The following is a 22076-nucleotide window of genomic DNA, read 5'->3' as shown; positions in this document are numbered from 1 at the left end:
GCTATATCTAATGCTGTTAATATGAAGACATGGACACTCTAGGTCACGTGATTATGTGTCTTCTCTCACGGTTTCTTTATCTCACAAGATCCATCTCTTTCACTGGTTTATCGGATGGCGTTTCTGTATATGTACATGGCCAATACGCTCATCTCTCTTTAGATACTTTGAACCTCCACGTTTTTCTTTCTATTCTTTATAATCTTTATCATTCTATGATTGTATGATGAGTACTCATTCGTGGGCTCTCTGATCCTCGCTTTATCTCTTTATGTTCAAGTGCTTTTCTCTTATGCATCTTTATATAGATGTTCATGTGTGTGTGTGTCGACACTTTCATGAGGTTCCATTATGTTCCAGACATGATCTGATCACTTTGAGATTTCATTTATCCAGGACCTTTGTTACCTAGTAGCTTGGCGTCCCAAGACTACTTGGTTTGGTACCTTAGATGTGTAGCTGGCCAGCCTTATCTCTATGTCTGGTACGGTTTCTCTTATCATGAACTCGGATCTGTCTATGCACCTTTCCTTTCTATCCGAGTTTCCTTTCTCTTATGGAACACTTGGTCTATCTTGTATAGATTCTATAGCAACTTGATTATGTCTCTTCTAGGACGTTTCATTTGGTGCTAAGCTTGTTATGACTTAATCATTCTTTTCGGGTCAGTGTCTGGCATCTCGATTAGCTTCTCAATTGGCTATCTTTATATTATCTTACTTTGGACGTCTTATATCATATTTTCTAGTCCGAGGATCTTGCCAAGACAATGATGGTTAAAACCATTCTTATCATTCCTTTACTCTTTCTTTATCCAGCTTATAATCTTTCTCCTTTAATGTTTGGATAGTCGGATGCTTTTGGTCATGCAATCCGTACCTGGCCTTTATTCAATCACCCATGTTTTGGCTCAAGGTCTCTTTGAATTCGTGGAGAAAGTGTTACTCCTATCCAACATATATTCCCCAATACTCTTCTGAGGTTCCATCTTAGACGGCACACATATGTATGTGGTGGTTTATTTCAATGAACTCTTAAGATGGTGTATGTCTGGTTTTAATGACCCGTATTCATTCTTTAGATGGGAATATCTATGCTCACTTATATGGCCTGATACATATTATCATTCTGTACATGTATATTCATAATGTCCCCAAGCATATAGGTAATGGCCGAACCTTTTATAGGTAATGGCCTTACATGGCCGGTTATGGCCTTTGCAGCCAGGCTGTTATATCTCTCATGGTCTCTTCGGCCGAGTCATGGACTGTGTGCGGCCAAGGCTGCACTATGAGACCAAGTCACGGCCAAGTCATGGCCAAGTCGTGGCTAACCTGTTTATAGGTGATAGCCTCTTTGGTTTGGCCGTTTGCATCATGGCCTCTCTTTGGCCGGGTAATGGCCCTTTATGGCCGAGTAATGGTCGAGCCATATAACATGGTCTTTAGACCATAGTACACGAACTTGTAGTATTGATCATGGGTTTATCCTCTCTCCCCCTCATGACCATACTATAAGGTCGTGGTGCTTTGGGATTATTAAGCCTAATAAGTTTCCCTATGTGTACATGTTTCACAACGTGAGATCTTTACGGGATAACTTTGTGCCTTTTCAATTTCTTTGCATCAAGTTTAAACTTTAGGAAGGCTAATCCTATCTTGCCATATAGTGTATAATTTCGTGGGCTATGTCTTTATAGTCACCACCTCTCTTGCCTCTTATCATACTAATCTTTGTAGCATAGTTTTAAATCAGTAGAGATCATTGGTATAGTATCGATCACTTTCTTATAAGGTCTTAGGCGATTTTTCTTTCAAAATCTGAAGGAACTTGCTTCCTTCTAGTTTGTCCATTGTTTCTTATTTGGAAACCATTCATTATAACTCAATGGACCACGTTTTCTTTGGGTGTATATAATGCCTTATAGGCAAATGCCTTAGCCATAGTTTCTTTACTATGCTTACTATACCATTCATGATTTCTTGGTTTTATGCCCTTTAGGCCATACTTTAAAACATCCATATGTTCAAGTAAGATCAAGCAAGATTCAATAAACTTAAAACCAATTCCATTATATATGAAACGTGAATGATCCTTTAAAGCAAACACAAATGCAATCATAGAGCAATAAGACTAGTTGTATCGAAATTTGGTCCTTTTGAAAATCAGATCAGTATAAGTAGTGATACCTTTTATTCTATACTGTTGTTGCAGTATGACATTCAACACATGGAATGTGGAATAGGTCTTCTCTAGTAACTCTTTCTTGGTTACTACTTCACCACAAAGTCTCAGTATTGAGACTGTCTTAAACAAGACTGAGTTGTACTCATCCATGACTTTGTAATCCAAGAATCTTAGATTCTTCTAGTCATTTCTAGCCTTTAGAAGCAACACCGTTTTATGGTGGTAATTTCTATGCTGTGAAGCATACCCAAAGTCTAGTGGATTTTCCATAATGATGTACTGATCTTTTAGACCTTCAATGAGATGATGGAATATTGTACCAATTCATTCTCATTGTTGTCCTTGGTGATTATATCACCAAGTCCCTTTTCGATATCTGAGTCACATTGTTATTTAAAATTTAGGTTCATAATGTGGTCATGCAGCCGCATGATATTTAACAAGCTCGGCCACAAACTAGTTCTTACGCATCTATGAAAATAATCGATCATGGTGTGAGTCAGGTCACACGGCCATGTTAGTGTGATACAGCAATCTTAGAGATTGGTTCATGTTATAATCTGGTTTATATATCCATCTGGATATAAGGCCATACGGCTTTGCAATGTAATGCCTTAAACTTTCACGATTATTATGTGATACAACGATCTTAAGGATCGGTTCATGATGCAGTCCGGGTCATATGTGATCATCCGGATGCTAGGCAACACGGCCTCTTAGATATGTATTAAGCCACACGGCTTTTAATCTATCAAGGGCACAAGGCCACGTGTGTGTGCAATGCATTAGACCTTACGGTCGTCCAATATGATTCATGACAAAACACAATGCCACACAATACATATCAAGTTTACCAATTTCAAGGTTGGTAATGTTTCAACTAGATTTTAGGATCAATCAATCTAGCAACCTAACTCTCATTCAATAACAATATTAAAACTTTTCAATCCTTTAAAGTTTTAAGGTTTCAAGGCCTTTAGAATTTTAAAATCGAGATTAGGGTTTTAAAACTTTCAAGTAACCGATTAAGGGTTTCAAGGCCTTTAAGGATTTCGAATTTAGAGATTAGATCTATCAATCAATCTATCAATCCTAAACCTCAATCAATCAAGATTTCAATCAAGCAAGAGCACTTTTAAAGTCGGATTCTAGCTTTTAAGGTTTAGGGTTTTGATTCCAGATTTAGGGTTTCTTATAATTTAAATCAGAAACTATAGAACAATCAAACATGTTCTAGTTGGAATCGATTTCAATCTAGTGATTATGAGATGATCAATTTTTAACTCCTATTAATTCTAGGGTTTGATCAAGAACTCTTAGATTGATCGGTATACCTCTGTTTGTAGGGTTGAACCGGACCACCAAGATGGACGGATAAACCTCGGACGCGTGCTGTCTATTTCGCGAATGCAAGCTGATCTAGATTGCGAGCTGTCTCACTTGGATCGTGGACTGGCTTTGTTTTGAACAGGGAGCTGAGGACGTCTAGGATCAGAAACACCTTAGGGCTGGATCTAATCGGATGTATGCAAGCCAGAATTCAAGCAAGAACAATTTAGGGTTCTTCGCACTAACTCCTCTTCAGCTCATGAAACAATAAAACAAAGAGTATTAGATTACATGAACATCATAATCTAAACAAGGTATCATCAAATAACTAAGGTATGATGAACTTATCTTTCACAAGATTTGAATTTGGATAGAAAATCTTGTTGGCTCGGATTAGGGTTCCAAGAACTTAAGTCGGCGCCGTGTATTGTTGCTGCGAGTGTGGGCGCGTCTGAGATCGGATCGACGAAAGGTTTGCGCTGATGGATTCGTCTCGTCAAGAGCTTCAATTGGATATGTGGCTCGTCGTCTGGTTCGTCGGGGTTGGAGAGATCGATCGATTTGAAGTTCCGCCTGATTTAGGGTTTATGTGTGACGGATTTTAGGTTATGGTTTTGTCTCATGGTCTGGAGACTATCGTGCTGATAACGTGTTGTAAAAGAAGGGTTTTGAGACTGAATATTTCGTGTTTATTATTAATCATCAAAAAGGGTTCCTTATATAAAGATTACAAGATAGAGATAAATGTAAAGAGTACTTATCCTAATCCTACATGAAATAGGAAATCTACTAATACATGATAATGGAAATATAACATCTAATAGGAAAAAGGAAAGGGTTTCCTTTTCTCTCTAAGCTTGTGGCCGCCTCTCTCTCTCCTGAAGTCGGCTCTCTCTCTCTCCTCTTGGACATTGTCGCGGATGGACTGGTCGTGGCCTGATGGGCCATCTCTTCTTGTCTTGGTTAATGGCAATCCACACATGTTTTATAACATATACATCATATTTATAATTCTTAAATATATTTTTGTTTATTGTTTTAATCTTTAAAACTTTTATATCTCATATATATTTCAAATTTGTTTTATAAATTTAAGTTTTACACATGAAATTAAATAAAAATTTTAAAACAAGATTTATAATATTTTAAAACTAGGATTAAACAACAAAAATATTACAAAAAACCACAATAAAAACTTATTAAAAAGTTTATTAGTGTAAGATTTTTTAATTAATATTTCTGTAATATTTATATATATATATACTAGTTATTTATAGAAGTTTTAAGAATTTACATTAACTATGAAAAATATAAGGACCATAGTGTAAAATATAAATAGTTTTGAAGTTAGGTTTAAAGTTTTACTTTTGGAAAAGAACACATTGAAACTTCAAATATAGAGTTTTGGAAACTTTAAAATAGAATTCCTTTTTGGAGATGCTCTAATATTGCCATTTCATGACCTATCCGTTTCAATTTTTAGGTTAATACTTGTTGTCGCATAGTTGCACTGTCCCAGGAATGTCATCGTGTTTGTTATTGAGTTTTAGTGTATGCACCAAACCTCAAACCTTCAGTTTTTTCGTAATGCTCTGCCTATATGAAACGTTCCATTTGTTCAAATATAATTAGCCACCAAACAAAATTAAGAAGAAACCTCAAGCCTTTGTTAAATGTTAATTTTGATGTCAATGTAAAAAAACCGACAACATGAGTTGCATCGGTGACAAAAGGCGTCACATCAGTTTGCAGAATTGGTGAAATTTTCGTAAAATGTTGCTGAAAATTTCCAGAAATCCAATTTGGTTTTGTAAAAGCGGGAGGCCAACAGTGTAGTATTCACATGTTTTCAAAACAATATTTCAAAAGTATCCGTGGGCGAATACTTTAAATTTACTAGCCAATGTATACTGTGAGTTTTTGTTTTTTGTTCAGACAATCAATATACAGTGTGAGCTGTGTTTATGTAAATTTTGTAAGTTTTCAAGGGTAAAAAGAAAATGAAATAACAGAACAAAGCATGTTCTGGGCATTCTTTTCGAAACCTACGTTTAATTATAATTTTAAAACAAATTTACAGAATTTTCCCTTCTTTCAAAAAAATAAAATTCTCAGGTTTGCCACTTTAACCCTTCCCAAGATTTAAACTTTTATTCTCTTCCAATACAATAACACGCGCAAGCTAAATATCTTCACGCACCTACCCCGCGCGTGTCCCGTATACTCCTGAATTTTTCAACTAACACGGTAACACGGACGTGAGACAAAGTGCGAACCTCTGTATTCACTTTGTGTCCTGACAGTTACTGGTCCACTTTCTCTTTTAACCAACGAATCTCCACGCGCTTTACCCTCACCGCGCGCGTGAACTAACAGCCAATCTCTCACTTTGTTTTTTGTTTTCTTCTTCAAAAATATTCTCATCACAATCTTCTCGTTGTTCCTCTTTCTTTACTCTTGAGGGAGAGAGAGGAGAAGATGAAGGCACCGAACATGGAGACCATAACAAAATCTCTTGAGAAATCAATGCAAAATTTTTCTCTGAGTGATCGGAGAAGAAGAGTCGGAGACAGGTTCGGAAGAGCGTCAACGACGACCGAAGAGAGCAGCAACGAACATGTTCCTCCGATCTCAGACAGAACACTGGAGCTTAACTCTCACATATCTCTTCCTTGTCACTGGGAACAGTGTCTTGATCTCAAGGTAAACAACAAAAAAATCAAATGAGATTTACTCCTCTTCATTTTTTTTGTCTTTTAAGCTCTCTAGGTTAAACTAATCACTACAGAAACTTCGAACTCGTGTCGTTTTCGTACTTTAGATTGCATTAAATGCATTTTTCTTAGTACATTAGGGACAAGAACTCTTTTTTATTTAATGCTCTTCTTGTTTTTTTCTGATGCATTAATTGTTTCCAAGATCGTATAAATATTGCTCAGTTCATAGTTATTTATAGTTATAATACTTTTTCAGTCAATCTTTCATCTCGTAGATATGATTTTTCTAAACAAGCAAACAAATGTATCCTTTCTTGTTAAATCAATGCTATACTACTACATATGTACATGTATAAAGTACATAGTCATTTGCTTATTTATAGATCTAGGACCAAAGCTTTTTGTCTTAACACAACTTTGGGTGGTGCATAAAAAAGTAGAGTACTAATAAAAAGGATAAAAAGCATTTATATGGGAAAGGAGTTACATCTTTTACTTTTTGATCCAAATCTAGTGGTGGGTTTCTTTTTCTTTAGACAGGAGAGATTTACTACATAAACTGGAAAAATGGAATGAGAGTGAAAGAGGATCCAAGAAAGGTGATGATGAATGCAGATAATGACAGTGGAGAATCATGTGGAACATTTTGCTCAGAAGAAGATAGCTCATATTATGACAGTGAGGAGTCTTCATCCGAGTCTTCTCCATCATCAAGAGAGAATCATAAAGAGGAAGAGGAGGAGGATGAAGAAGAAGAAGAAGAAGAGGAAGAGGAAGCTGTGCTTGTTGTTGCTGGATGCAAAGCTTGTTTCATGTACTTCATGGTTCCTAAGCTTGTCGAGGACTGCCCCAAATGTGCTGCACAGCTTGTTCACTTTGATCGACCTCATTCTGCCTCTCCTTGAAACGTCCCTCTCGTTATTTCCACTTCTTTTTCTTTAATTGCCCTTTTTATTCAGATGAGAATTTGCTTAATTAGGTTTTCTCTTTCTTTCTTTAATCTTATATTGTTGTAACTTAATGGTTAATTCTCTTGTGAGTGGGGCATTAACAACTGAGTTTCAATGGCAATATTTCAGACGTTAAAAGTTAAAATGTACTAGCATTGAGGTGAGAATTGTGTTGTGTTTGCCTTTATTGAAAAGATAATAATAATGTTGAGGAATGTTTATAAACAAGTGTTGCATTAAAGTTGGTCAATGAAATTGAGCCCTGAGGAATCGCGCCCACCTCTTAAATGATGAAGATGAGTGCTAATCATAATGATTGCGACATGTGACTCCACATTTCATGGTTTTTAATTTTTTGTAGCATCAAAATCCTTATAAAATTTAATAATTTGTGGAAACAAAAAATTACAAATTATTAACTGGAACAAAAAGCTAGTAGATAGAAAGGAGAGGGTTGACAACAAAAAAAAAAAGAAGGAGAAGACTTTGTAATTTTAAATTCAAGCCCAATCGGAAGGCACCGACTCAATTCGAATTAAACTGGATCAAAATGCCAAGTAGCTGGTCACACTGTTGCAAGCCAACCAGAACCGTCATATTCATCTATGATCTCCAAAGTATAAATGGTTAATATGTATATATTATTTAGCTTTCAAATGATTGAAAAATATATGTTCAGTAATTCTTTTAAAGCCAACACGTCAAATACACCACAATTGCCAAGTGCCTTTCCCTCAACAAAGCCAACTTCGGTTTTGTTCAAGATCACTTTTAATCAGATTAGTTTCCTAAAATTAAAGAAGAAATGAGAATAGACAGAAGAATGTCGTGTATGTTCTGAATATCTTTTCAAATTATCAGTTTTCAGAATTAATGTTCTTTGAACTTTCCAGTTTACATTGCGAAACGAGTTACGAATCTAAATCTTCACAATGACATATTATCATGAGCTAAATCAACCACAAGGCAACTCTCAATGATCAAGTCACATTTGTTTTTATAATTTCCTTTTCTTCTTGGTAAATTTATTATATTTTTATATGACACTTAGCAAAATTAAATGATGAACAACATGCATGCGTTTATATTTTGTATCAATTTTGCAGGTCCGTCGATCGCCACTATACCCACCAATAGTGGAGGCTCCACCACCACCTTATCCACCAACCAGGACGAGGTTTCAAGACTACTACAGTGGCTACGGTCAGCTACATCCACCGCCACTACGTCCATTTAGAGATGAATACTACGGAGAAGGAGAATATGAGGGTTGCTTTCCTTTTCTTAGAACCTGGTAACTTCAAATCTTGATTCCACCATTTTTGGGCCTAGGTCCCTAGTTGTTTTAGTCTCCTTTCCATCGTTTGGAGGTCGATCTCAAGGTTGTTCTAGGTCCTTTTTTTGTTTGCTTGAATGTGTTGAAATAAATTTTGGTTTCTATTTAGAAATAACATTATGAATAATTATGTCTCCTAATGTAAATCTACTCAATTTGATAAAGCCATAAAAGATGGAAATATAAGTGTTCTTTAAGCAAATCATTTATATTACTATCTTTGGGTTTTGGAATGATGCAGTTTGACCTCGTTATGTTGTTGCTGGTTTGCGGAACGTTAACGGTGTTGCTTTCCAAGGCGTCACTAATTCTCTATATGAGAAATCTCTCTCTATATGCTAATCTACTTTTGATCCTTTTTAAGTGTTAGTTGTATTGAGCAAATCATATTCTTGTTTTGTTTATGAAACATGGACTTCTGAGTCTGATCAATTTAGATAATCAATACATTTCTTTTTGGGATCGACCGAAACCTAATGTCACGAAAACAACATTTTCAAGTATTTTCCTTTTACCATCTGCCATAATCAAATGTATAACCTTTTTTGGAATATTTTTCACCAAAAGATGTAATAATGTCTTACTTACAAGCTCAGAAAATGGAAATAACATCAGAATTCTTCAGGGAGAGGATTACCACCCAAGAACGCCTTGAACAACACAAGTGATCTCTCGGGCTGCGAGAACGGTACCTCGTGGGCCGCTCCTCTCACCGTTGCAAACGCCAATACGTTCCCATAAACCTGAGTCCACCCACCAACCTATAACAAACACAACACCCTTAATTACTACGTTCCACATCTTTTAAAACAGTTCCAATTTTTAACATTGGAAAAACCGAAGCTAACCTGTTGTCCTGCGAACCAAACACGATAAGGCACGGTTGTACTCAGTTCCAACTGGTGTGCCAGTCGCTTCACCAGGGTTCTACTTCCCGTTAATGGAATCACGGAGTCTTGATCTCCGCTGTTATTATTACAAAAGAGTACACATTAAGACAAGTTAAACACAACTCACATTAGAAACATTTGAGTTACCTGTAGACAAGAACTGGAACTCCAGCTTTGATAAGACTTCCTACAATATTTATCGTCGGTACTTCCACATCAAGTAGTTCGTAGTCCAGCACACTGTCGTCATCATCACAATAAATTTTATAAAAAAGCGAATCAACGGGACTAAAAACAATTTAAGGTTAAAATCCAGCATAAGTAATGTTACTTGCTGCACACGGCCCATTTGCGAGTTCCAACAAGCCGAGCATGGAGAGCTTTCTGCACATCTCTCCGGTTTAGATAGTTAACCGTCTCGTCTTCTACACACACATCCACCGTCTCTCCAACTTGCTAAACAATATAAAGAAAAAAAATCAGTATATGTTCATGTACAGAAAAGAGGTTTTTTTTAAAAAATATTATTGGTTTATGAACTCACTTGAGGGCTAACTACTTTGGATTGAGATAACACAGAGGGAATGCATACGTCGAGAGTAACATCATATTTATCTACGAATCTGCTTGTTTCAGTGCTAACTTGACTCATAACTTTAGAGCACATACTTGAGACTTCTCCTCTATAGTACTCACTCACAAACCGTGAGTAATTACAATAAGATGTGAACATTTTGTAAGTTGGATCCGATATCAACCCATGAGACCAGAAATACTCTGCTCGTGAGTTGAAATCGGTAGAGAACTCCAAAACCGGATTGCCTAGCTACAAAACCAATAATTCAATTAAAGACAAAACAAAAACCGGTTAACAATCACAAAGTTGAAAGTGTGCATGAATGAAAAAAAAAACTTACAGCAATGCCTTTGAGGTTAAACAAATGGTGCTTCTTGTTGTACTGAATCATAAGCTGAGCCAACTGAGGAACATAATGACCTAAAAATTTCATATGTAATTAATACCATTTTTTTTGTAACACTAATACATTTAGGTTTAACTATGAAAAGTTCAACATAGAGGTAGAGCAAATTAAATCTTTACCAGCATAGCTTTCACCAGTGATGAAGAGACTTCTGTTGAGATACTGAGGGAATCTTTTGAACCATTTTTGCAAGAACACAAGATTGTCTTTTGCTGTAAAATTTTGTTTCAAGAAAAATGCCACATAAAGACAAAGATTAGAATGTCTGATATGTCAAGACAAACAAGAAGAGAATAATTTCTTCAGATGCGATCTGGATTCTGCAAAAAGCTCGAACCTTTATCTACTTTTTGTCAGACTGAGAAAGAACAAACATAGAAAAAAGCTGTATCTGTTTTTAATGGGAAGTATATTTATAACATTATTTTCCTGTAGAAAGTGATCTAACAAGCAACATATCGCATGCACCCCATTATCATCATCACAAGAAAACTAAACTCATCTGTGATTGTTACCAGTGATCTTATCGTTTACACCCTCATACGAGGAGCTCTCGGTTGCATATGAGAATCCAACTCCAACAGGTGTTTCCAGATACAACATATTAGCCTCTGCATAATTAAAGAACTCAGTTTAATACAATTATATTTCTTGAACAGAGATGTGAAAAATTCTAAAGTATATATAAAGACTTTTACCATGATTCCAGCTATGCTGATTCCTCACCAAGACTGATCCTTTTGGTCTAAAGGGTCCATTCTCAGAGAATGCACCAACACCTAGTGATGAACATCCAGGTCCTGTATGAAAGATTCTAATCTTTAGTTTTTCAAAGTGTAATAAAGAAGATGAAAGATTCTTAATTTTGAATTTGGGTTTTTAGTAAAAGATTCAACTACTAACCTCCATTGAGCCAAAGGACGAGAGGCTTAGATATAGGTTTGGTTTCTGCTTCAGCCAAGTAGTAAAACAGAGCTCTCTGTTTCTTCTCGTCTATAGAGACATAACCAGAGTACTGCTGAAACACTACCTTGGGTTGACCGGGTAAGCTGGTGATCCGGTCAGCCCGGGACATAACAGTGGAGCTCACTAAAGTCAGAGCTTGAAGTAGAATAAGGCAAGTCACCATTGTTAGGCATTGCAAGTGAGACATTGTGTTTCTTGTCTAAGTCAGTAGAGAATAGAAGATGACTTTTGGTTCTGGCTTTTTTTTTCTCATTTGGTACGGCATTTATATCAGGAAATCACCTTTTCATATCTTTTTGTTGTTAATATCGAGTATTATGTAAATATTTTCTTCTCTGAAAAAGCCGTAAGCCGCGTGATTTACAGGTAAGTTATTTCTTATTAACTTTTTTTTGTCATGGTTTTTATAATCTTTGTCGAGTACTGATGCAGTGAGTTGCACGTTAACATTTCCGCATGTATGTAACTATTACATAACAAGCTATATATTATAGTATTGAGCTATTCATTATCCTCACATTAGCTACCAGTAGTTTTGTGGAAGCACCGTGGCCTAGTGGTCAAGGTTTAAAGGCTTCTACACCCAGGTCTGGGGTTCAAACCCCAGACAACGCAATTTCTACAGGAAGAGGTCTGGGTTTCAATTCCCGGAGAAGGCGAATTATGCAGAAAATTTAGAGAAAATGCTTACAAGAGATCTTCAGCATGGCGCAAGGAGTACCGTCAGGAATGGATCTCGTAGGGCTACTCAGGGTGATGCAGTCAGGTGTGAATCCTCATAAGGCAGGTAGAATTGTCGGCTATAATATCGTCTATGTAATGTTTCTCATAATTTGTAATAGCATAATTAACCAGACAAAAAAAAAAGCTACCAGTAGTTTAGATTTGTATATATATATATATATATATATATATCATTAGCTGTATTATGGAAGGTAAAATTATATAATTAATGAGGTTGTGGCAAATAACAAAAATAACTAAATAAGTAGCATTATAGAAAGCTTTCTAAATTGGTATTTGATCAGAGAACTCTCATTTGAGAAATTATTGGCTTGGAGTTTTGAGATATCCAATAATATTTGTATATTATTTTATTGTTTCAGCATATGTTGAAGTAGTAGTAGTAACTAACATATGCAGGAGCGTTCCTAAATTATGAATGATTCAACCTTTTTATTGCATAGAAATTTGCAATTAACTTTTCACAACGAACATGAATAAACAATGAGAAACGGTTGATGATGTGATCAGCAAATGGAGCTTAGCGTGGCTGGACTTCACTCAAACCACAAAAAGTCATGTTGTCCTTTTATCATTGTTGTTAAATTTCTTTATTCAATTCCTCTCATTTTATAAATAAAATCAGAAAAAAGTTAGGAAGGACATGGATGTGGTCCTATTTTTTTCTACGCATGGTACTACTATGGTAGATAGAAACAACTCATGTAAATGAGACCAAAGATTTGAGAAAATTATAGAGAAAAAGATGTGGTGTAGAACAGTGTTGACGCCCCATCCACACCCTCTTAAGTCTTAACGTCTCTCGTCTATCCTTCATTTGCAAATTGAACCGCATCCTTTCAAAACGAATAACAATTCACTACAACAAGTCCGGTTTGGAGCATAGGCAAATAAACCGGTTGTTTAAGGCATTACATTCGACAATTTTAGTTGTATATAGAACATTATAAAATATGTATATAAAGAATAAAACACAAACATTTATTTAAATGTATGGCATTATGAAAAAATTAAGCTGTTAGACCGAGACTAACTACAAGTCTTTGTAAAAAGTACGCTCACAACATTTTGGTGGGATGGTAAAATCTATAAAAAGAAGATGTGTTCAATCTCCTGTTCTACACTTACCTCACCGAATCAAAACGTGATGGGGACCAAATCAATATGTCCCGACCGCTTTTGTTAGTCAAACTTTTGTTGCATTTTCTACCTTCATTCTCAAGGTGTCTTGACTTTGAACTTTCCTAATTACCTGCGTTAAATGGTGCTATCTTAGCTTTGTTGAATTCAACTTTGACCAATCATAACATTATTGTTTACTCCATTTAATAGTGATGTAGTGTTCCAGCAGGTTGAGTATAATTTGAACCCTAAATCTGTAAAATCTAAGCCGGAAATTTTGTTTTATATTTCTATGTGAACAAAATATGCTTCATTTTCAGTTAAGTTTATAGTAAACAGTAAATCACACATAAAAAACAATACCCATATGTTGAGAGTTAATGCGTTCAATCTTATATTCCTATCACACCTCACTTTTGTAGAAAGACTGTTAACTAGGTCAAACAGGAAAGGGTCTGAAACTTTGGAAGAAAAGTTCATTAACAGAATAAGAAATCAATAATATGTGTTATGTTCTCCAAGTTCCAAAAAAAAAAAAAAAGTTCCAAAAAAAAAATGTGTTATGTTCTCCAATAGTAACAAAGGCTTGTTTTATTAGGATTCGGGGAATGGTGCAAAAGTGTATATGATTGTGGTGGGGAATGGAAATCAATCAAAGAGCCGCATGCCTATCACACCCACTTCTCATTTAGGGTTTCAACCAATTTTGTACCTTTTGTCCCCTCCTTTTTTCTCTTCTATATCAAAATATATATCAACAATATGGGTCATATATATTGATTATTTTAATGATAAGCTAGGAGACATCCAAATCCACTTAGAATGACCCTTTACTAAATAGAACACTAACTTTATGTATTTGTTAAATCAAGACATTAGTCCAATGTACGAATACAAAAGAGAATCATCAACTGTAAATGTTGCTTACAAGAATTTTTTTAGAAATGACTAGTATTCTTCTCAAGCTCTTGTTATGTTTCTAGTTCTCCATAGGGAACTTCATTTATTAACAATCTACTAAGAATCAAGATGGATAGAATCTGTTCAGATGACACATCTCCAAAAACAGAACTAGTTGAACTTTTAACTCAATAAAACCGAGCCAAACTGTAACTAAAAACACATAAAAATTAGTTTCGAAATAACTTTTGAAAATGTATAATGAACAATCATATACAGACCTTTATATGAAACCAAAGCTTATGTGGTTTTTGCTCATGAAGCCATTCTTAAAAAGCTTATATCCACATTATCGTTGCCAGATTGGTAAACCTACTCTCCCCAACAAAACTTGCAACATCATCATGTCTCAATCTTTTAGGGTGGACAGATTGATATTGTCATCTTTTATATATGTAGATTCACATTCACATTGAACTTTTACCAATTAATACATTAAAATTTGACGTTTATCTTACAATGACGGTAATCTATTTTCTTTCTTTCTTAAGGTCAAAAGGAGGGCTTAACCTTGACGTTCTTCTTAAGTTCTTAACCCGCGGAGCAGAGGAAAGTTTAACTTTGATATACATATATTATGATTTTCACCAATTTTCTTAGTCGATGAGCTGATTCCCATATTGTCTCATTAACCTAAACCCGAGTTGAGCATAAAGTTAGAGAGATTGAAGTCTTTTCTAGGTCAAAAGGCTCTATTATGACTAACTTGGTCAAGCAATAACGAGATTGACTTGTCTCAATGAATTTGCTTTCTCCACCACATTTAATTCTGGGGATTAATAAGGCATATGAACATTTCAATCAAAGTTTTTTTTCAGTCATTAAACTAAGCATTTTATTGTCCGTTGTCTTTTGCCACGTTTGCTTCCCACAAGTGCATTACATAGCACAACAAGCAAACCTGACTCTGTCATGAATCAACAACATTCAACAGAAGAGGGACCAAAATTGAACATGATCCTGACCCATCATCACTTTCTACTGGGTCTCTCTGGTGTAATATTTTTATAACCAGAGACTGATCATTTCCCCTTCACCCTCCCCCTCCCCCTCCCCCCAAAGTTAGTAGACACAACTTGAAGTTCGTTTTGTTTAAATCCCCCACCCCCCCACCCCCGTCACCCCCAGTACTTTTGGCATTTTAATGAAATCTGCCACTTTCTGGGGGCAAATGAATGCATATGTACCCACCGGGGCTTTGCCTAATCAAAACCGATATGACCTATTGGGGTTTTCAGGCCATAACAAATGTCAAATTGAATCATATGGTGGGGATGATGATATTTGGCAGGCGGGAAATGCATTTTGGTATTTAAGGTTTGATGGCAAAATTGCTTTCGTTTGCTCTCTGGTACAGAAACGCTGATGCTTCCACCCTGCACTCGGACACCATGATAAACTATTACCAAACAAGTAAAAACAAGTTACGGTTTTACAAAATCTTTTATAAAGGGACTCTTACCAGCCAGGATGAACAACAAATTTACCCCTGCTTAGTGCCCAATTGACCTGCTTAAACAACACACATTCAGAATCTGCAAATGGACCAACAACAGTTTTAATAAAATTTTGTAGGCTGACTTTACCTTGTCAGTTCCGAGAGAGTTTGTGACAACATGAGTGATATGTTCATCAGCCTGTGTTGTGCAGACAGCACCAAACTGCTCAGCAGTCTGCCACAAGGGATGCAACTGCGGGTTGGCTTCACCCACTGGAAATATCCGACTAAACACAATCCGACAACCAGCCAAGATCTTCCGTTGCTCGGAAGCTAAAATATTCCTCACATCTGCTTCGTCTAGTGAAGTGTGAGAGAAGAAGTTTTTATGTATTCTCTCAATAACCTGCACAGTGAAACCATGTGATGATGCTCTAAGACCTGAAACTGATAACAGAACGTAACAAGGTGCATATAAGTGCAGACCGCTAATGTAGATGCCAATGTGCCTTCCTCAGGTCGCTCATCGAAATCTACCTCAAGAAGAGAAGGACCAAGAAGCCCAAACTGCCGTCTACTGCAAGGAAAATAAGTATATCTGCAACACAAGATACATCATCAGTGTTACGATCTCATGTTAGCCGTAGTGCGTTAGATGATACCTTTCAACAACTATTAAGTTCATTTTGTTATGAGGCCACACTCGGACAGAGTCGTCTATGATCACAACAGACGATTCCATGCCCATAACTCCTTCTAAATCTTTGCTCTTGGGTACTCTTTCATCTCCATCAAGAGGATCTCCATCATCTCCTTTCGATATGACTCGCCCATTAAACAGAACCCCTTCAGGATCAAGCAGTTTGGCCATCTCTGTAGCGTACAATTTGTTGCCCATAGTGTAAAGATGTAACTCGTACAGCTTGCTAGCCTGAAGCTCACAGTTAAAAAGTTACAACGAAGTCTTGCACACAGAGTTAAACAGCAATGAAGTATTGTTCACTGGCTCACCTTCTCCAAAAAGTTCCAAATCCCTGGTCTCAGTTTAGTCCACATTCCCATGTGGGGGAAGCGAAAGAGATGTCTATATGGTTTGTCACGATCTTGTTCTTCCTTCTTCCTCAACATCGCCTCATGGGCGGTTTCAACCTCATGAAACTAAAAACGAGAAATGGCCAACTTCAGAAAGAATGCAAGAAAAGGAAGCAAACTAGAGTGGGAGTAAACAAACAAACAAACCAACCTTAGCTGAGTTGAGAAGGGTGTGGTCTAAATCTAAGACAAGAGAGAGCTTTTTTGATCCAAACATTTTCTTCTGTTCCTCTAACCTTCGAGTTCTCTCTTTTTGGATAGCTACTCTCTGCTTGTCATCATATCCTTCAAACAGGTGTTCCACATCTCCCCAACTGTTCATGGAACGAGTGGGACCAGCTGCAGCCGTTACTGATGCTGCTGAAACTGACGCACTCTCCTCCTGATCTTTGTCTGTCTTAAGGTCTGCTGAATGTGTAGTTGCTAATGGATTGCCAACTTGTTGTGATAAGACAGACATATCAGCAACATTTTTCAGATTTTTGGTGAAGTCAGGTGTCTTTCCTCTGACAGGTTCACCTGAAACTCTCATGTTGCTGGTACCATTCAGGCTAATACTCTGCCGTGGAACGAGCTGGGAAGGTGTTTCTAACACTTCTGTCTTACCCTTCAGAGTGGAGGAGTCATTTAGTTTGGACTGTTTCTCTGCCACAGAGTCTGTTCTTTGAACAGTACTTCCAAGCAGGATTCGGCGAGGATCACGTGGTTTCATGCGAATGCTTCCAGATTCGTCCTTAGGCGCTCCTGGCTGTGGAAAATTAGCAGGTAAAGCATTCGATGCAGGTATACTAACTGGTGGAGCTACCACTGGTGGTACGGAAGAAGAGCCAGGAAGTTGTGCTGCTCTTCTTGGATCCACTGGCTTCTGAGGAGCTTTTTCTGGCACCGTTTGCCTTTGTCCCATTTTAAGGATATTCATAATCATTGCAGGATTAAGCATTGTAGGATTTTCTGCAAAATCCTTAAAAAGAGATGACAGTGCTTCAGTTGAAGTTGCCGTAGTTACTTTTGGAGTCACAGAGACAGCATTCGTGGGCATAACACTTGTTTTCATAGATGTTACTCCGGCCTCAATCAGCCTGGGCTTGGATTCCAGTTTTGGGTGCCCTGATGATTCTGTATCCTCTAGCCAGCCACCAATATTAGCAGCCTTTTGCGCATCATTATCACTCTTTTTTCTTTTCCATGTAGGCCCATCAATAAAAAGTTCACTGGTGGCTTTTTGCTTTCTTTGGTTCACCAAGTCTGCAGAAGGCACTACTCTAGGACTAATGGTTACACTGGCGGCACCATCAGGTTTTGCAAGCCGTAGTCTTGGATCTCGACTCTTTGCAGAAGGTTTCACTGTCTGATCAGATGCAACAACTGTTTGAGTTGGTGCAGACATACCATAAATTGACAGAGGATGTGGTGGAACAGTGCTACTAGATACAGCATTTGCAACAGGCATGCTTCTAGAACTAAAAGTGGAGGGCAGAGGAACGTCTTGCCCATAAGTCATGAGAGTCCCCGGCTTTGTACTGGCAACAACAGAACTAGAAACCTCGCCACCAGTGCCTCCATTGCCGTCATTAGGTTCTCCTGACGGTGTTGGGCTTGGAAGGTCATCTGATTTAAATAATGAATTAACTCCAAATTTTTTCTGGTAATTCGAAACTGCTTTAAGGGCCTCACTCTCATATGGATGATGGACTTTGGCACCTTCACTCGTTTGGCCCTCTTTACCAAAGGGGAAACCTGGTCTAGCCATCATATGGCGACCATTTACGGGCAAACTTGGTGTTGTTTCCCTTGTGGGCGATGGAAGGCTGTCTGCATCATGGTCCTTGTGAAGGTCAAGCAGAGGCAGCCTGCTCCTTGCGTAGAAGGCTCCTCTACGCGTACCTTCTGTAGACAGATTTTTTGCAAGAAACAAATCACCATTACTTGTCTGAGTCATTCGGTTAACATTCTCCTCACTACTGGCTCCAACGTTAAGTGGAATAGCGGAACGTCTTAAAGTTTGATTCATGGCTTCTATCTGCAACACCAAGACAGATACTTATATAAGAACGAAGGCACGTTTGAGACAAGTGAAGCCGAAAGAACACACCTCAATTCTCTGGTTAGATGAGAGAAACCTGGAACAATGGTCATTTACCAGAGATACCAATCTGCGCAAGAATTCACAAAAAAAAAAAAGTTAGCAATCCAACGATTCCCACGTGTTCAATTTAAAGTTTTTTTTATAAAGAACCTTGACATAGTATCCTTGTTAAGCTCCTTGGACATATTGTTCATGGAGATAAACACCTGCAAAAATGATAAAGAGATTAGAATCATGAATGTCAGACATAGGACAACAGAGCATTCAAGTACAAGAGTCAAGCCGACAGATCTTGAGCAGCCATACAGAGTTGATGGTCTGAAGAGAAGCAAATGACAATTGCATTAAAGTATCCCTCTTCGGAAAATCATCATTATCAGAAACCAGCTCTCGCAAAGACTCCAAAGCACCCAAAAGTCTGGAACACACTCCTTCAAATGCTCTGAAACAAACAAAATCAATCCATCAAAACTACACCAAAAGGTTTTATTTTTCGTCATCATCAAGTAACTGAGACCCATCGTTCACGACTTACATCTGCGCTTGGACCAACGACGTACTCTCCAACACATCACGGATCAGTTTCACTTTACTCTCCAACTCTCTCTCCTTCCGAACCCTATCATCTTCCACTTCGTCAGCAACACTTGTCAAGACAACAAGAGACTCATTTTCCATCTCATCATCTCTTGTTGAACCAGAGTCCAAATCAATCTCCCCTTCCTCCAACTCTCCTTCCTCCTTCTCATCATCACTGTCTTCAATCACAATCTTATCACCACTCTCTCTCCTCTCATACTCCTTCCCCAAACCTTCACTCAGCGGCTTGTTCTGCACAGCTTGCGCCCAAGCGAAGTTCGACAAACCCGAGTTCGCGTATCCGCGGTACTCAGGATACTTCGTCATCAAATCACGCATTGTCCAAACCCTAGAATTGCCGTCAAATCCTCCCCCTCTTCCTCCTCCGGCCACAGCACCACCATCGACATCTCCGCCATCAGCCACCGTACTCTGCCTAACTTCAATCGGATTGTTCCCCGACGCAGCAGCGATCTCTCCATCCTCCACACCCGCCGCCAACACAATCAAATCCTCATCGTTCCCCATTCGATCTCAATAACGGAAAATTAGGGTTTTAATCCGTTGATTCAAAAAGAAACAGAGGTTTCAAGTTAAGAAATTCAAATTCAAATTCTCGATCGGAGATTTTCAAATCTCTTTTGCTTCTTTTTTTTTCAAATCCAGATCCAATTTTGAGATTTTGTTTTTTTTTCTCCCGACGCCGACGAGCTTGAGAGATTGTAAAAAAAAAAATATAATGACGAAAGGAGAGAGAGAGAGAGATTAGATGTTAATTATAAGCGACGAGGAGAATCTAGTTGAATGTTCAGTTTAATCTAGACCGTACACGTCAGCGATCCGAGTAACGTAACTAGGTCAGCGCGACGTATGTGTATGAGAGTAAGTGAAAGAAAGATGCTGGCTACATGTGTGTTTTTCTCCTTTGCCATTTATATGTCTCACGATCCAACGTTTTGACTCGAAAGCGAGTCAGTTATGTTTTTTTTACTCCTACGAGTAAAGAGTATTCGTACACTTTTATTTTCGTGGCTCTGCGGCGGCTATCATGAGGCTGTTACTTTGTCCTTTATTACACAGATTTGACACTGAAATTAATCAATAAAGTTTTAGCATTAATGGATATCGTAATATTGGAGAACTAATTTGATTTACATCCCCTTTTATCAGATATATCCCCTTTTCAATCTTCATATGTACTAGTGGCCTGATTAACTTTTCATTAGCTGTGATTACCAAGACGTTTTGAGTTGAATGATATAGAAACATGATATATTCATTAATCAGCTGAGGCAATGTTATTGAGGTTTGAGAAACATGCAAAACATATGTACCTTTCAATCTCTTGATTTTGAAGATCGGTTGACGATCTAATTGTAATGAAGAACATTGAAAAACATAGAAGAAAATCATTTATTGAATGTTTATCTTAAAAAAGTAACTTAAAATTTTAAAAAGTCGTTACAATGATAGAATGATATTTATACATGCGGATGTTATTTTTCCCGGATTAATCAGTTATAGTATGGGCTTAATCGGTTTTTAGTAAGGTCCATTTGGAACTTTTTCTCTCGGCCCGGTTTATCGAATATTGTCAAAATAGCCCAAATATACTTAGTAAAGTTTATTAATAAAACAAACCAAAATGAAATCCAAACGACAATCTATAAAATAAATATGTTATATTATGTGTTAATAATTTAATTCCAAAACTAAATATAAAATATATAACTATTTTCTAAAATATAAGAACTTTATTATAAATGTATACATTGGAATAAATCACAAATATAATAGAGTTTGATTATTTTTTTAAAATATATAGAAATGAATCGGAAATAATATAATAAATAAATCTTTATTTGAATATAGAGAGTGAACATAGTAATCCATGGAGGGAAATAAAAACGATGAAACTTTATAATTAACAAAAACCAATTTCATGGTTAACGCACTATGTTGGGCGTTGAGATGTTTGAGTTACTCAAAAAGGTAAAACTATAGATGGACGTTTGGATATTCGTTTGGATTCGGTTTGAGACTACTTAGATTTTGGGTTTCGAGTTTTCAAGAACTGAAAATTTAGGCTTTATTATGATATTTATAAATTTTAGTTTCGGTTCAATTAAAATCCTAGTAAGTTTTGGGAAATACATTTAAATTATGTACAAGATTAAACTCCAATATATCTTAAATTCTCTAACATTAGCAAATAAAGATAATCTAACATATAAATTTAAATATTATATGACCAAGTATTAAAATTAATATGAAAATTGGTTCGGTCTGCAAATTTGGATGAAGAACTAGCAAATATTTAAATTTCTGAAGTTTTGTATTTTTGGCTATTTCAAACATTTTCTTTGGTTTTTTTTTTTTTTTTTGACAGCTAAAAAAAAAAAAAAAAAAAAAAAAAAAAAAAAAAAAAAAAAAAAAAAAAAAAACCAAAGAAAATGTTTGAAATAGCCAAAAATACAAAACTTCAGAAATTTAAATATTTGCTAGTTCTTCATCCATATTTGATTATTTACATTAGTAATAAGCAACTATAAATTCAATTTTATTATTTTTTAATTATAACAAAATCTGTTGAAAAGAATCTAACAAAATCTTACTTAAAATTTTAAATATTTTTATAAAATAACACATTAGTTAATTTCGTAATTAGTACTATAATATTGTTATAAATCAATGTTA

General features: G+C 36.6%; 3 protein-coding genes across 3 annotated transcripts; 1 reads left to right on the top strand and 2 right to left on the bottom strand.

Annotated features, from left to right (window-relative positions):
• The first annotated feature begins 5926 nt into the window (after positions 1–5926).
• On the top strand, positions 5927–7328 carry LOC106347182 (eukaryotic translation initiation factor 3 subunit C). The gene is made up of 2 exons (XM_013786682.3): positions 5927–6219; positions 6770–7328. Exons 1-2 carry the CDS (start codon positions 5995–5997, stop codon positions 7136–7138), a joined length of 594 nt encoding a protein of 197 aa, XP_013642136.2. The 5' UTR covers positions 5927–5994; the 3' UTR covers positions 7139–7328.
• Positions 7329–9012: 1684 nt separating this feature from the next.
• LOC106347183 (serine carboxypeptidase-like 46) lies at positions 9013–11643 on the bottom strand. Its single transcript, XM_013786683.3, has 10 exons — positions 11296–11643; positions 11091–11192; positions 10908–11003; positions 10512–10604; positions 10327–10406; positions 9954–10235; positions 9741–9865; positions 9557–9649; positions 9368–9485; positions 9013–9280 (listed from the first exon to the last, which is right to left on the bottom strand). Exons 1-10 carry the CDS (start codon positions 11543–11545, stop codon positions 9131–9133), a joined length of 1389 nt encoding a protein of 462 aa, XP_013642137.2. The 5' UTR covers positions 11546–11643; the 3' UTR covers positions 9013–9130.
• Positions 11644–14979: 3336 nt separating this feature from the next.
• Positions 14980–20126, bottom strand: LOC106347185 (RNA polymerase II C-terminal domain phosphatase-like 3). Its single transcript, XM_013786685.3, has 11 exons — positions 19336–20126; positions 19107–19242; positions 18951–19006; positions 18807–18867; positions 16866–18734; positions 16634–16780; positions 16285–16553; positions 16109–16220; positions 15771–16028; positions 15647–15693; positions 14980–15560 (listed from the first exon to the last, which is right to left on the bottom strand). The coding sequence occupies exons 1-11, from the start codon at positions 19905–19907 to the stop codon at positions 15497–15499; spliced, it is 3591 nt and encodes a 1196-aa protein (XP_013642139.2). The 5' UTR covers positions 19908–20126; the 3' UTR covers positions 14980–15496.
• Positions 20127–22076: the final 1950 nt, after the last annotated feature.

This window comes from Brassica napus, chromosome A5 (assembly GCF_020379485.1).
Source record: "Brassica napus cultivar Da-Ae chromosome A5, Da-Ae, whole genome shotgun sequence".
Lineage (NCBI taxonomy): Eukaryota > Viridiplantae > Streptophyta > Magnoliopsida > Brassicales > Brassicaceae > Brassica > Brassica napus.
Note: the sequence above shows the minus strand (reverse complement) of the source record. Positions and strands in the feature narration are given on the sequence as shown.